The 13,706-nt window shown below is 37.0% G+C and overlaps 1 protein-coding gene across 1 annotated transcript in view; it reads left to right on the forward strand.

Moving 5' to 3' along the window:
• Positions 1-12,183, forward strand: part of LOC107720699 (poly [ADP-ribose] polymerase 14-like) — a 14,963-nt gene extending 2,780 nt beyond the window's left edge. The window contains exons 2-17 of the mRNA XM_016528496.1: positions 1,798-1,916; positions 2,230-2,260; positions 4,060-4,263; positions 4,584-4,817; positions 4,935-7,354; positions 7,555-7,791; positions 7,967-8,176; positions 8,269-8,377; positions 8,480-8,629; positions 8,730-8,792; positions 8,890-9,072; positions 9,197-9,403; positions 9,499-10,104; positions 10,213-10,361; positions 10,477-10,651; positions 10,742-12,183. Of these exons, the coding sequence (XP_016383982.1) occupies positions 1,798-1,916; positions 2,230-2,260; positions 4,060-4,263; positions 4,584-4,817; positions 4,935-7,354; positions 7,555-7,791; positions 7,967-8,176; positions 8,269-8,377; positions 8,480-8,629; positions 8,730-8,792; positions 8,890-9,072; positions 9,197-9,403; positions 9,499-10,104; positions 10,213-10,361; positions 10,477-10,651; positions 10,742-11,022 (5,378 nt within the window). The 3' untranslated portion in view covers positions 11,023-12,183. The remainder of the gene's footprint in view (positions 1-1,797; positions 1,917-2,229; positions 2,261-4,059; positions 4,264-4,583; positions 4,818-4,934; positions 7,355-7,554; positions 7,792-7,966; positions 8,177-8,268; positions 8,378-8,479; positions 8,630-8,729; positions 8,793-8,889; positions 9,073-9,196; positions 9,404-9,498; positions 10,105-10,212; positions 10,362-10,476; positions 10,652-10,741) is intronic.
• Positions 12,184-13,706: the final 1,523 nt, after the last annotated feature.

Raw genomic sequence — 13,706 nt, forward strand, 5'->3', positions numbered from 1 at the left:
CCAAAGCGTTCGGGCGCTTGCGCTCCAGAGAGGTCTGCCGTTGCTAAGCAACCATGACCTGCGCACTTCATGAAGACGCGGAAGTTTCAGCAAAGGATAAATGGATTTGCAGCACTACAAATCGCTTGCAGTAGCTCTGCTACTAAATTTTTTATTTTAAAATGTCTATCCTGTGCAGTTATGATCAGCTGTTCCTTCATCTTGGCTGAGCTTTCAATGTTGTTACGGAAAGGATGAAGCTGATTGGTTGGTTCTTGTCACATGACCCACGGTGCGCTTGCGGCGTGCATTACCGCCACTCTATCTACAATCTCAATTAGGTGTGTCAATGGTCCATTTGAGAGATAGTTGGCAGTAAGGCACTTATAAGTCTGCAATCTGCCATAAAACAAGAAGAAGAAGATGCGTCATGCGCCGGCTGTTGAGAACACGCTCAGGACAGTTCGGACATTGCGGTGAATCAGAGGTAAAAAACTATATAAATGGATGCCCTGGGGGAAAGCAGATAAACATCAAATTTTCATTTTTGGGTGAACTATCCCTTTAAGGCATCAGTTATCGCTGTGTTTCTTTGGTACGTGTAAAGATGCACAGTTTTGCCTCCTTAAGACAACGAATTTGAACATGTCTCTCAACTCACACACATTCTGGCCATGTTCAAACTTGTAATAATTTTTAAAAGCAAATATACCTCTAGATTTACCCACACAATAATTCTTTCTTTAGTTCATAGCTTTACTGTGTTAGAGTAAATTAACTAATATTACAGTGTAAGTTAAGACTTTTCTACCTGATCGTTGAACTAAACAACTACAAAGGCCATGACAAATGATGACATAAGACTGACATCACATGTACCAATGCATTATCCCTCATGAACAAATAGAACATCTGATGTTTGCATACTTGAATACCAGTTTACCATTAAGATGTCCCTCATTAATAAACGTGATGTCTGATTTATATACCGATGTAAAATCGTCACATATCCAGATATAGTCCAAAATACAGTAATTTCATTGGCTGCTGTGTGTGTTGTCGCATTAACATGGACAAACAGTGCATGTTGACACGATCAAATTTCATGTGTTCCATTTAAATAAATAAATCCGGGATAAATAAATTAGCCTTTCAGACAAATTATGAGGAAAACCTTTTCAAAACTATAAATACAAAACCCTCTTCTGTACATAAAGTTGTTAAAAAGCCCAAACTTTCATAAAGAAGAACTCAATCTAGAGTTACCTCTGCTAAAAATATATAAAGTATAAACTATAAAGTAAATATTTGAAAGAAATACATTTAGAAGTTACGTGATAAGAAAAACTTGGTGTATTATTTATGTGATTTTGGAGAATAAATTTACCTGTAAGCAGTACAAACAACCGTGAGAGACATGTTTTGCTGCTTCTCCCTGTTGTTCACATGTTTCCATGGCAACTCTGGTCTCTGCACGCGACTCAAATGTTTAAAGCCCACTCTTTAAAACACTTAAAAGTCATGCAGCATAAACATATATAAACATCAGAAATAATTTAAAATCGCTTCAGTTATGTACTTGTGCAGACTCTGCAAGTAACTGATAAAACAATACCTGTCACTCATGTCAAAGCATTTCCAAACATGTCGGACATACTAGAAGAATTTTGAGCTCATAGGCCAATGTCACATCATTGTTAATCATCACATTATAATCACATCCGCTAATATCACGTAACATGATATACAGTATAGCTTACTGTGATGTTTTCTAAGTTGTGTGATGCATCTGACTAACTGCGATTGTTTGTGTTTAAGTCCAAGATAGCGTGCTCTCAAAGGCAGAACACATTATTACCATTGACAATCAGAAAATCAAATTGAAAGTGTACAAACCCAGCGATGCAGAGGAACAGGCAGACAGCGCTGGACAACAAGTGAGTAGACTTGTTACAAAATGCAGAATTAGGACCACAATGCTTTTACAATCAAACCTCAGATGAGTGGCTCTGTAAATCAAACCCTTTAGATTGCATGAAGTCATTATAAATGAACAGAATGGTCTATCATAAGAATATTAATTCAGTTTTATGGTTGCGATATATTTGTATTTTAGAGTTTCTCTAAGAAGATGGTTGTCATTTCTCCATAATGTTGAAAAGGCTGGAGTAGAGAGACCAGTTAACTAAACCTACTTGTTTAGTTCTCCATTTACATAATTGTTAATGCTTTACGTTTGTGTGATTTCAGACAGAGCAGGCATGTGGATATCAGGAACCACGTAAGTAAATCATCTGGACTTTGGTCTCTGGCTGCTTACTTATATGTAATTTTTATTGGTTACGTTTTTGTAATGTTATTGCGGAAGTACTAATTAACATTCATTTTTGATGGTAAATATATAAGTTATGTACAGGGATGTGCAGAGAGTTCCTCAGGGGCAGGGGCTCAAATGTAAAATAGGGGCAGTGTAAAATTTATTCAGCAAGGATTTGTTAAATTTATAGATACAGTGATGTTAAAGATTGATATTGTTAGAAAACATCTCTATTTTGAATAAATGCTGTTCTTTTTATCTTTTTATTTATCAGTGAACCCCAAAAAAGTATCACAGGTTCCAAAAATAAATAAATAAATAAATAAATACAAATTTAAATAAAAAAAGCACCACAACTGTTTTCAACATAATATATCAGCATATTAGAATGATTTCTGAAGGATCATGCACTGAAGACTGGAGTAATGATGCTGAAAAATCAGCTTTGCATCACATAAATAAATAATATTTTAAAGTATATGAAAATAGAAAAACATCATTTTAAATTGTACTAATATTTCACAATATTACAGTTTTTTTCTGTATTTTTGATCAAATAAATGCAGGCTTGATGAGCATAAGACACTTTCATAATTCTGCATAATTATCAAAAATAGTAATATAATAAAGTCCTTTCCCGTCACAATTTCGCCAGCCGACACTTCACATAATAGGCCTGTAGGTGGCACTTGGGCTTCATTAACTATGATAGTTTCATGAACTAGTAAACGTGTGTATCATATAGTGAATTGATTACTGATTACCATTATTGCGACCTTTGGCGCTGCAAGGATTTGTGCAAGTGCGTTTGTAGTCATTTAGCATCCATTTTGTCAGCGATGTAAATTGATTTATAAAATGAGACAAAACGCATATCCAGATCGCTCCACAAATGTAAGCTTGTCTGCCCCATGCCATTTTCAACCGATTTATAAATAAGAACGGGAAATGACCACTCCACTTCACATTATTGTCCAATAAAATTTGAACTTCTTGTGCCAGATCATGATTGGTTGGTGTATTATACATGACGAACGGGCATTGATCAAGTATTGATCAAGAATTAAGTAATATTCTAAAATATGTAATATATGGATTTTTAATTAAATCGACTCACTAGCTTTGATTATTGATGAAAAAAGTTAAAAATATTGTTGTTGTTTTTTTTTTTCTTATGTCAACCCATTCACTGAAAGAACCATATACAGTGGGTACGGAAAGTATTCAGACCCCCTTACATTTTTCACTCTTTGTTATATTGCAGCCATTTGCTAAAATCATTTAAGGGGGTCTGAATACTTTCCGTACCCACTGTATAGCTTGAGAGCCTATGGTTTCCGAACAGACTGTGGAATATCAGTCAGTCAAGCAAAACGCACGCAACCCATAGCAACGCCTCATATTGACAGAAATGTAAAAATAAACAGGAATTTTCTGACTTTTGAGCGATTAGTTGCTGTTTTTTTACACATTGCCATGTTAATTATAATTCAAATGCATTTTGTTTTATTGACAACAATATCATTGCTATTTGTCTGAGAGGGGCACTTTTGAATATTTTTTAAAAAGGGCCGGGCTTGAGCCTCCAAACCCCCCCTCCCCTCCCCCCATCCTTCTGCACGTGCCTGGTTATGTTGTTAATAATTGATACAAAATATTATTTTGTTTGTTATCTGTAGCTGACACTGCTAGCTGACTTTATACAAAAAAATATTTAGCATTGAGATTGAATAAAGTATGTGTCACTTTTATTTTTCCTAAAGATCAAAGTGTCCTGCAGACTGATGTGGATGTGAAGAAGCCTCAAGAGTCAAGTGCTGTGGTCCTGGAGAACCTTCCAGATGATGTTAAACAAGAAGTTTTGACTCTTTTGGTAGAGATCATAAGCAGTCTTTCTGAAAATGACTTTAGCATGGAATTAATACCAGAATTAAGAAAAGCAGTTGTGACTTTTAAAAATCCTAGTGGTAAGTTATCCTATAAAATATACATTTATATTTTTTTATCATAATTTAAACATATTTTACTTAGTCATTTTTTTATTTAAATTAATTTAGTTTAATCTTGATAACATAACACTTGGGGTTTACGTGATGGTCTTTTTTGGACTGGAGAAAGTATTGTATTTGAGTTTGTATGGCTGAACATTATTATTATTTCTTTTTTTTAACATGATACCTTTAATATTTTGCTTGTATATATAGTTGTATGTTGTTATTATGGCTTGATTAAATGTGTTTGGCACTTTCAGTAAAATTTAATTTAGTAAAAAAATTTAACTTCACAGCTGCAGAAAAGTTCCTTGAGGACAGCAGGACACATGAAAAATTCAAGAAGAATAATCTGAGGGCCCGTGCACTGGAGAGAAGCACATGTGTGCGGGTGGAGGATCTTCCAGCTGAGGCCAACAGCAACAAGATGCTGCTGGAACTGTATTTTGAGAAATGGGGCGGTCCAGTAGAGGAAGTTATCACAATTCCATCAGAGCAAGCAGCCATTATTATTTTTAAGGAGGAAGAAGGTAAATACATTTGCAGTTGCTGATATTCTTTGCTATTACAGTTAAGACTAGACTAAGTAAAACTTGTCAACATCAATGCATTGATTCACTATGCTTTACATATTGCATTCTTTTCAGCCAAAGAGAGAGTTTTTAAGCAAGAGAATAACATCTGTCATGTTCCAGTCAAGATATATCCCTACTTCAAATCACTTGAAACTGTCTTATATGGTGGCAAAAGACCACATTTGAAGCTGGCTGAACCCATTACAGTCAGTGTACATCCTGCAATCAGGGAGTTCATCCTCAAGAAAGGGCAGATTTCCTCCATTAAAGACCAGATGAGCTCACACTTCTGCCAAATAAACATGGACAAACCTGAAGTTTTGCTCAGTCCTGATCCAGCATTACTGAAACAGAAAGGAGTTACCAGAAGACACATTAATGACTGGAGTGAGAATACCATTGATGCCTTCAAGAAAATCATCTCAAACTACACAACATCTGAGTGGCCGGTGTCACATGCCTTGTGGTCTAAAGTGGAGAGTGATGTTAAGGAATTAGTGAAAGATCAGGTTTTCATAGATTTGGATGCACCTAAAGGGGTGTTGACATTGGCAGGAATGACCTATGAGATAATTGGACTGAAATCAATAATGGAGAAAATTTTAGAGAGAGCAACAAAACAAATTGAGAGAGAGAAGAACAGTGTGACAGAGTACATGGAGATTTCTCCTGCCATGTACTCTCTGCTTGAACAAGATGGCCTGAAAAGTGCTGTTTCTCCACACCTGCACATTGACTACAACAAAAACTTTAACAGATTAGATTTATCAGGTCTTCATACAGAAATTCTAATTTTCAAGAATTGGGTCCTTGAGAAGAATATAAATATGAAACAGAAGCACTTACAGATTAACTGTTCAATTCTGGAGTACCTGAGATCAATGGATTGTAATGAAATGTCCAGAGATCTCTTCATATCTCATGGAATAACTGCTGTCTACACAATCGAAAATGGAGATGTTGTTGTGATTGGAAGCACAGAAAGAGCACTTGCTGAGGCAGAGAAGAAGGTGAATACAGTTCTCACAACCAAAGACCTCACTGTAGAAGATCAGGGTGTCCTTCAAATGCCAGCGTGGCAGGATCTCAAAAAGCAATTGCACGAATTGTTCAGTACTTCCAAAAAGAAATCTGTGATTATACATTTATCTAAACAGAGAGACAAAGTAATGGTGACTGGATTCAGAGAACCGGTGATGGAGGTCAGTGAGAACTTAGGATGTTTCATTGAGAAACACACTAGAATTGAAGAAACGGTTCGTATCAAATCACATGCCGCGGTTGAATTCATAAAAGTCAGAAAATCACAAGACTGGCAGCATTTTATTAAGTCTGATGAGGTAAAAGTCCGTTTTGATTCAAAGAGACCCTGGATCAAACTGTCTGGACAGCGTACATTTGTTCAGCCAGCTATGACTCTGTTTAAAAGGTTGGCAGATGCTCTCTACACAGACACACTGATAATTAAAAAGGCAGGAGCAAAGAAGTACTTCATGGAGCAGGGTAAAATTATGCTTTTAATGCTGTTGAAGGAAAAAAGATTTGTGGTGGTTCTTCAGGAAGATGATATGCTGGAAGAGGAGGAAGATGCATTTACTGAAGGTAGTTTTGAAGATATTGGCCAGGTCTCTTGTGAGGTTCAGATGCCAGGTGGAGTAACTGTTACTGTCAGGAAGGCAGACATTTGCAAGATCAATGTTGATGCTGTGGTCAATGCTGCTAATGGAGATCTGAAGCACATTGGTGGTGTAGCTTTAGCACTTCTCCAAGCTGCTGGACCAAGTCCGCAGCAAACCTGTGACCAACACACAAAAGCAAATGGGCCTCTGAAGCCTGGAGAAGCTATCATCACTGATGCTGGTCGTCTTCCCTGTAAATATGTGGTGCACGCTGTTGGACCTTGCTTCACCGATTCAGACAGACGTACCACTGTTCAATGCCTAAAACGTGCTGTGAGGGAAAGTCTGAACCAGGCGTCAAGCAGAAACTGCTCCTCTATTGCAATTCCAGTTATTAGTTCAGGGGTATTTGGTTGTCCTCTTAATCTTTGCACTGAATCGATAGCTAAGGAGGTGTGTGAGTACATCAAATATCATAACCACAGAGGCTCCAATAGCACATTAACTGAAATTCACTTGGTTGACAATAATGGCAGTACTGTGAATGCCATGACTCAAGCTGTCAGAAAGGAGTTTGCTGCTTATAACCCCAAAATTACTTTCCCTCATCAAGCCAAACCCCATGGGCATGGTGACTATGAACAAGGCTATCGTTTAAATGGTCGTGGAAACTATGGTCAAATAGACCAAGATTTTGAAGTTGTCAAAGGTTGTGGTAATAGAGACTTTGAAGACGAAGCACACTGGAGAAGAGAAACTTCCAGCTATGGTGGCAGACCAGATATATCCGAAGGATTGAGTGTTCTTAAGACCAAAACTACACAAGAGGGACTACAAATCATTCTGAGCAAAGGGAACATCCAGGATGCGAGTGTAAGTGAATCTAAGATTACTTGTTATTATAGAAACATAAAGATAGTTATTTATTTATTTATTTATTGACTGAATGCCAGTAAAAAGAATCCTAAAAACCTTAATACAAGAAATATCTACCTGAGAAGCAGCCCTTCTTATGATATTACACTTGAAAAATTCCTCTCCCTTTGCAAGTGTATCATTTGTTTCTTCTGCAGGCCGATGTCATTGTAAACACTATATCGGAGGACTTGGACCTCAGAAAAGGTGCCGTCTCCAAAGCACTCCTACAGACTGCTGGCCATCAGCTCCAGTCAGAAATCACCAGAGCTGCTCACTCAAACAATGTGAATTATGGTGAAATGGTCATCACAGATGGTTATAAACTGAAATGTTCCAAGGTCTTCCATGTTGTTTGCCCATTTTGGCATGGTGGACAAAACTCAGCAGATAAGGTGAGACATACATTTAATCAACCTCAATCAAATGTATCCTTGTTTTTCGATTAATAATTTTTATGTTGAATTTAAATTGGATAATGCAAATGTGTCCCATATGTAACATATTTAGATGGTACTTTCTTAAAAGATAACAGATAGATAATAGAGGTATTTATCTATATTTTAAAAGGTACTCATTCAGATCATTAGAGATTGCCTGAGAAGAGCAGAAACGCAAGGAATGGCTTCAATCTCCTTCCCAGCTATTGGGACTGGGAATCTTGGCTTTCCTAAAGATTTGGTGGCCAGAATAATGCTGACAGAAGTCCAGAAATTTAATTTCACAAACCTTCAAGAGGTAACTGTGATTGTACACCCTTCTGACAAGGAGAGTATAGAGGTGAGTGAAAGAAATTGTGATTGAGTTTAGATATTCTACCAGATTTGCTCATGTTAATGTTATCTTGTATATTTCTGTGCTTTATCTATTAGTGCTTTACTAGCATCTTTAGACATGGGATTCAGGGTCCCATCACAAAAGGAGCACATCGACATCTCATGCCTAAAATGAATCTTTTTGCCAAATCAGCTCAGACCTCTGGTAACACTTTCTTATCTGAAGTCCATCACACTCATTTTTTTCTGTTTCTGTACAGAAAGCATATTGAACATTATTATGAATATATTATTTTCTTATTATTAGGGGTCATTGGCAAAGTCTCCTCTCCCTCTCTTGGGGTGCACACTATGCAGCTGGATCAGGTGACTCTGGAGGTTTCATCAGGAGACATAACTAAAGAAAAAACTGATGCCATTGTCAACTCCTCAAATCAGACATTTTCACTGAAAGCAGGCCAATACAACTTTACATAAATGATTACTTATTTTGGTTCCATTTAATTTCACATTCAAAGAGAATTACAATGTAAGTGCACTTTTTATTTGTAATCTAGGAGTATCCAAGGCCATTTTAGATGCTGCTGGAGTGCAAGTTGAACAAGAATGTTTACAGATGGGTTTGTATACTTTCAAATTAGCCATTTCTTCACATTTATACTGAAACAGAGATCTATTAAGCTTAAGATGCTATAGGTATACATGTTTTTCCAATAGTGGGATCATCAACTATACAGCAAACAGAGATTGTGACCTCATCTGGGCAGCTTCCATGTGGAAACATCATCCATATTATTGGACGCAATAGTCCATCTGACATTAAGGATGTTGCTTTGTCTGTTCTGAAGTTATGTGAGTCACAGAAGATTACTTCTGTTGCCTTCCCAGCTCTTGGCACTGGTAAGATGCTTTGTGCATTCTTACTTTTCTACACCTAGTGGTTGCAGTATATTGATGATGTATTTGTTTATTTATTTATTTATTTTTTACTTTTTTGGGGGTAAATATGTCTCTAAACCTTTAGGTCAGGGAGGTGCAAATCCAGCTGATGTTGCAGATGCAATGGTTGATGCAGTTGTCGACTTTGTAAAGAAAAAGAAACCGGTGCATGTAAGGCTTGTGAAGTTTCTTATATTCCAGACAAACATGGTGGCAGACTTCCACCAAAGCATGATTAGAAGATCTGGTGAGAAAGTAGAGGAGGATAAAGGTCTGCTTACCAAAATTAAAGGTCAGCAAAGAAATATAATGCTCGTTACATCTTTTCATGTGAATAAGTTTAATAAACAATAATTGATCCCTCTTTTATTTCTATCAAACCTGTAGACTTCTTCTGGTCGGGAAGTTCAGACTCTCCTGCAAATGAAGAGTTTGTAGTTGTTGGTGAAGAAATTGAGCCAGCTGTGTTTCAGCTGTGTGGGGAGACACCAGAGGACTTGAGTGAAGGCAAGGACATGATCAACAGCATGATATTACGGGAGCATGTGACCATCCCAATCCATGATCCAGCCATTACTCATTTCACCAAGGAGGATGGAGAAATGCTGAACGCCATGCAGAGGGAGCTCACAGTCAGTGTCCGGCTTGAGAAGAAAGGCCAAGACTCTGTCATCACACTGGAGGGTCTGACAAGAGATGTTCACACTGCAGAGAGTCGTATTCGGGACATGATCAGAAAGGTGGAAAGGAATGAAAACCGAAGACGTGAGGCTTTTATCATTAGCAGTGTGGTTGAGTGGCAATATCAGGAAAATGGACGGAGCATCAAAAACTTTGATATATTGACCAATTATGACCTGGAACAGGCCTTTCAGAAGAAACAGCCTTCAGTGAAAATCAAGATTAATAATGCTGAATATGAAGCCGATATAGTTCGCAAAGTGGCCACAAAAGGGAGTCTGAGGATTGAGCTGAACAGAGTAGATCTGGAAGGTGAGATGATTTTAGTAATAAAAAACAGAAAGATTAGTCATTAGCTGGATAAAATTGTCTATTTGAAGGCCATCAAAGATTAGTTTGGGGTCATATTTTTGTCCACAGTTGCAGCTCAAAGATCTTTGCCTTCAGACTGGGAGGACATGAAAGGACAGTCGGTTGTTCTTGTAAAACTCACAGAAGGCTCAAAAGAATATGCAGAAGTGGAGAAAGAGTTCACAAACACCGGACTATCCAGTAACAGTATCATTACAGTAAGACCTTACTGAGAGGGAGGAGCAATGTGTATTTAATAGTTTTAAAAAGTTCTGTTGTCTAAATTTAGTACAATGGTGTAATACTGTTTTGTTCATTGTTATTTGTCTGTAGATTGAAAGAGTCCAAAACAGTGCACTTTGGAGAAACTACATGATCAAAAAGGAGGAACTGGAAGACAAAAACAAACACACGAAAAATGAAAAGCGTCTCTTCCACGGCACTGGCCCTGATAAGACAGATCAGATCAACAATCACGGCTTCAATCGCAGCTTCGCTGGCATGCATGGTATCAATCAAATTCAGTATAAACTTTATTTGTGCTTGTATCCATTTGTCTTTTAAATCAATAATGTATTACTCTTTATTCTGTTTTTAGGAGCCATGTATGGGAATGGTTCATATTTTGCTGTGGACCCAAAATACTCAGCCCAAGGCTACTCTAAACCTGATGTCAACAGACACAAACGCATGTACCTCGCCAGGGTGCTTGTTGGAGATTTCACTCAAGGAAAACAAGGCCTTCCTGTTCCCCCTGCGAAGAGCTCCAATAGTGCTGATCTCTATAACAGTGTGACTGACAACATGAACAACCCAACCATGTTTGTGATCTTCAACGATGTACAGGCTTACCCAGAATACCTAATCACTTTCAAGTAATGATTATGAGATCTCAATTTCTGTCAATTAGTGTTTTTGTTGCTATTTTGATGAAGCTGAAAACAATATAAAATATTTACAAGCAGGAATTACAGAAAATGATAGAATAATCTTTGCTGTGTAAATAAAAAAAAATTAATATGAGAGAACCGTAAACCTCCTACTTTTGTGGTTTAATCTTATGGTTCTCTTCTAACCTTATAGGGTTAATCAGCAACAGTTTATTTTTATCCTGCTAATTTAACATATTGAGTAAAAGCCTACTAAAGAAAATGGGTTCAAACTGAGCATTTCTGTTTTACAGTGGAGTGAAAGACCACTGTAAGACCACATCTGATTAAAATGAAATTAAGTAACATTAAATTTAACAAAAGTCTTGACTGAAATACCATTTAGCACATAAAGCATTCTTTGAAACCTACTTTAATAATTTCAAAGAAACCTCATTTGATGTTACTAATTACACTGCATCACATAATGTTGCAGTTAACTGCTAGAATGACATTTTTTGAGATTTGTGTTTATGTGAAGAGTAAATATACTTTTTTTGTTCTTAAAATTTTAGCTCAGAGACATCCATGTTTCAGAATACACTGGATACAAAAATATATGTTTAAATGTTACATTGGTTTATAAATGTTACATCTTGTTTATTGAATTCATGAATTGTTGCCCTGACATGAGGAAAATTCTGCCATGACTGTGCTAACCAAATCATTCATTTACTTGCTCTAAATGCGTGTCCTAGAAAGAGCATATAGTATGATTAAATATCTATATTTGTTGCTTCACAGTGACGGGGCTCAGTAACAAATATTCATCAGGAAAAGCCACTCGCTTAATTACGTTGCATGTTCATGCAGGGCTTTTCTTTTTTGTGTGCAGAGGCCCTTTGCTGGAGATGAAGTAAATAGTGTTGCAGACAACACTTACGAATCCATTATTTATTAGAGAGCAAATCTGCGGTCCTAATAGAAATGATTTTAATGCGCATGAAAATTCAGTGATGATGCATACAATACATAGTAATAAAAACATTCAAGACTTTACTGAAAACATTTGCCCACCGCTAGCGCTGCCCCTGATCTCCACTATACGATGTGATATGCTTTAATAGTCGAACCTTCTTCTCTTTGTTTATGGATTTAATTTACGTAGCCACACAAATACGATCGAATGACATGAAACAGACTTGTCCTGCAAAAAGTATGGGTGTGGTTTGTCTTCATCCCAACGTTTAGTTGAAAGACAGGCTAAGTGCACTTTATTAGCCTCATGACATGATGACAGAGACTCAAAGCGTACGATAAGAGACCTGCAGGTAGGCTTAGTTGAAGGTAGGCCAGTCAGACGAATTAAAGGTCTATCATAACTTACAGGTTTCAAACCTGATTATACGCATGCTGTCTTTCTTGGTGTAACCAGACTGATCAAATTCAAAGTAGTAACCAGCCGTATTATATTGGAAGACCAGACACTTCACAGGTAATAGAAAATCACATCAGAAACATTCAGCCTTCACATTTCTTTACCCATGTGAGAAGTTCAGATGTTGGAGGGCATCAGGATGGAGAGCTTAGTTGTTTTTTTAATTTTTTTATTTGCAGTGTCTTGATAGTGTGCTTTATTGTTGGTATTTGAAACATCTGACTACTGGTTTCAGCTTTCTTCCTTCTTTTAAAGGAGTCTGTCTCCCCAGAGGAAATAAATAAAGCAGATGTCATGCTTTTTCAATTTGTCATAAAATTTCAGTTACTTTATTGAGAGACAGCCATGCCTTTTAATGTACATCTTTTCTAGTGTGGGGTCCACTGTTGGCATACTTTGCTTTAGTTTTTTGAATGTGTAAGACCTGAAATGATCTCCCCGTGAAATCAAACCTCAGGAAGTTGGAACAAAACAGATGCCATGCAACAAAACAATAAAAATAATCTGGAGAAGATATGATATATCTTGTGAATCTGTTGTTTTTCCCTTCAGGTTTAGTATTGTTCTAAAGGTCTCCATGCGATTGGTAAAATAGTCTCAATTTCACAGCAGTCACTTAAATTATGAAAAAGATTGAAAACATTTGAAGAATTCTGCTCTGCTGCTGAGGGTTGTGTCCTCCTCAGGGTCTCTGGTGAGAATGTTTTCCTTCTCCAGCCAGGTGTGGCCCTTGGGTCACGAGATCCTAACAAACCAAAAGGTCTTAGATCTTAGATTGTAAGATTTATTTGTTCTGGTCTGGATATAAAAGTGAAATAAAAAAACATCTCGAGAAAACCCTCACAAAGTGTCTGTGAGTCTCCGGAGCTCTGCGCTAGAACTCTCACATACTGCTGTGTGTTTCCCTGCTCTCAGTTGTGCATTTCTTTTTTTTTTCAAATGTGTAATTGTGTTAAACACATTGTACTCACACAACTCCCTTTATAGCTGTTTGTTCTACTATATGTGCACACAGACTAGTTGAGTTTATTCTTTAAAACACGATTGCTTTGCTGTTGGTGTTGTTTGAAATAGTTAGGTAAAAGGTCGTATGTCATGCCATGTGGCTACAATGTGATTCACAATTGCATTGTCCTATCTGAATTGACTTCTAATTGTTTAATTGTGTAATTGGCATGATGCATTCTTACCTGCAAATAAAATGTTATATTTGATTTGTTATGAACTCTCATGAAATCATTATGACTAGTAGATCA

This window comes from Sinocyclocheilus rhinocerous, unplaced genomic scaffold (genome assembly GCF_001515625.1).
Source record: "Sinocyclocheilus rhinocerous isolate Xijiao unplaced genomic scaffold, SAMN03320098_v1.1 scaffold603, whole genome shotgun sequence".
NCBI classification, from domain to species: Eukaryota; Metazoa; Chordata; class Actinopteri; order Cypriniformes; family Cyprinidae; genus Sinocyclocheilus; species Sinocyclocheilus rhinocerous.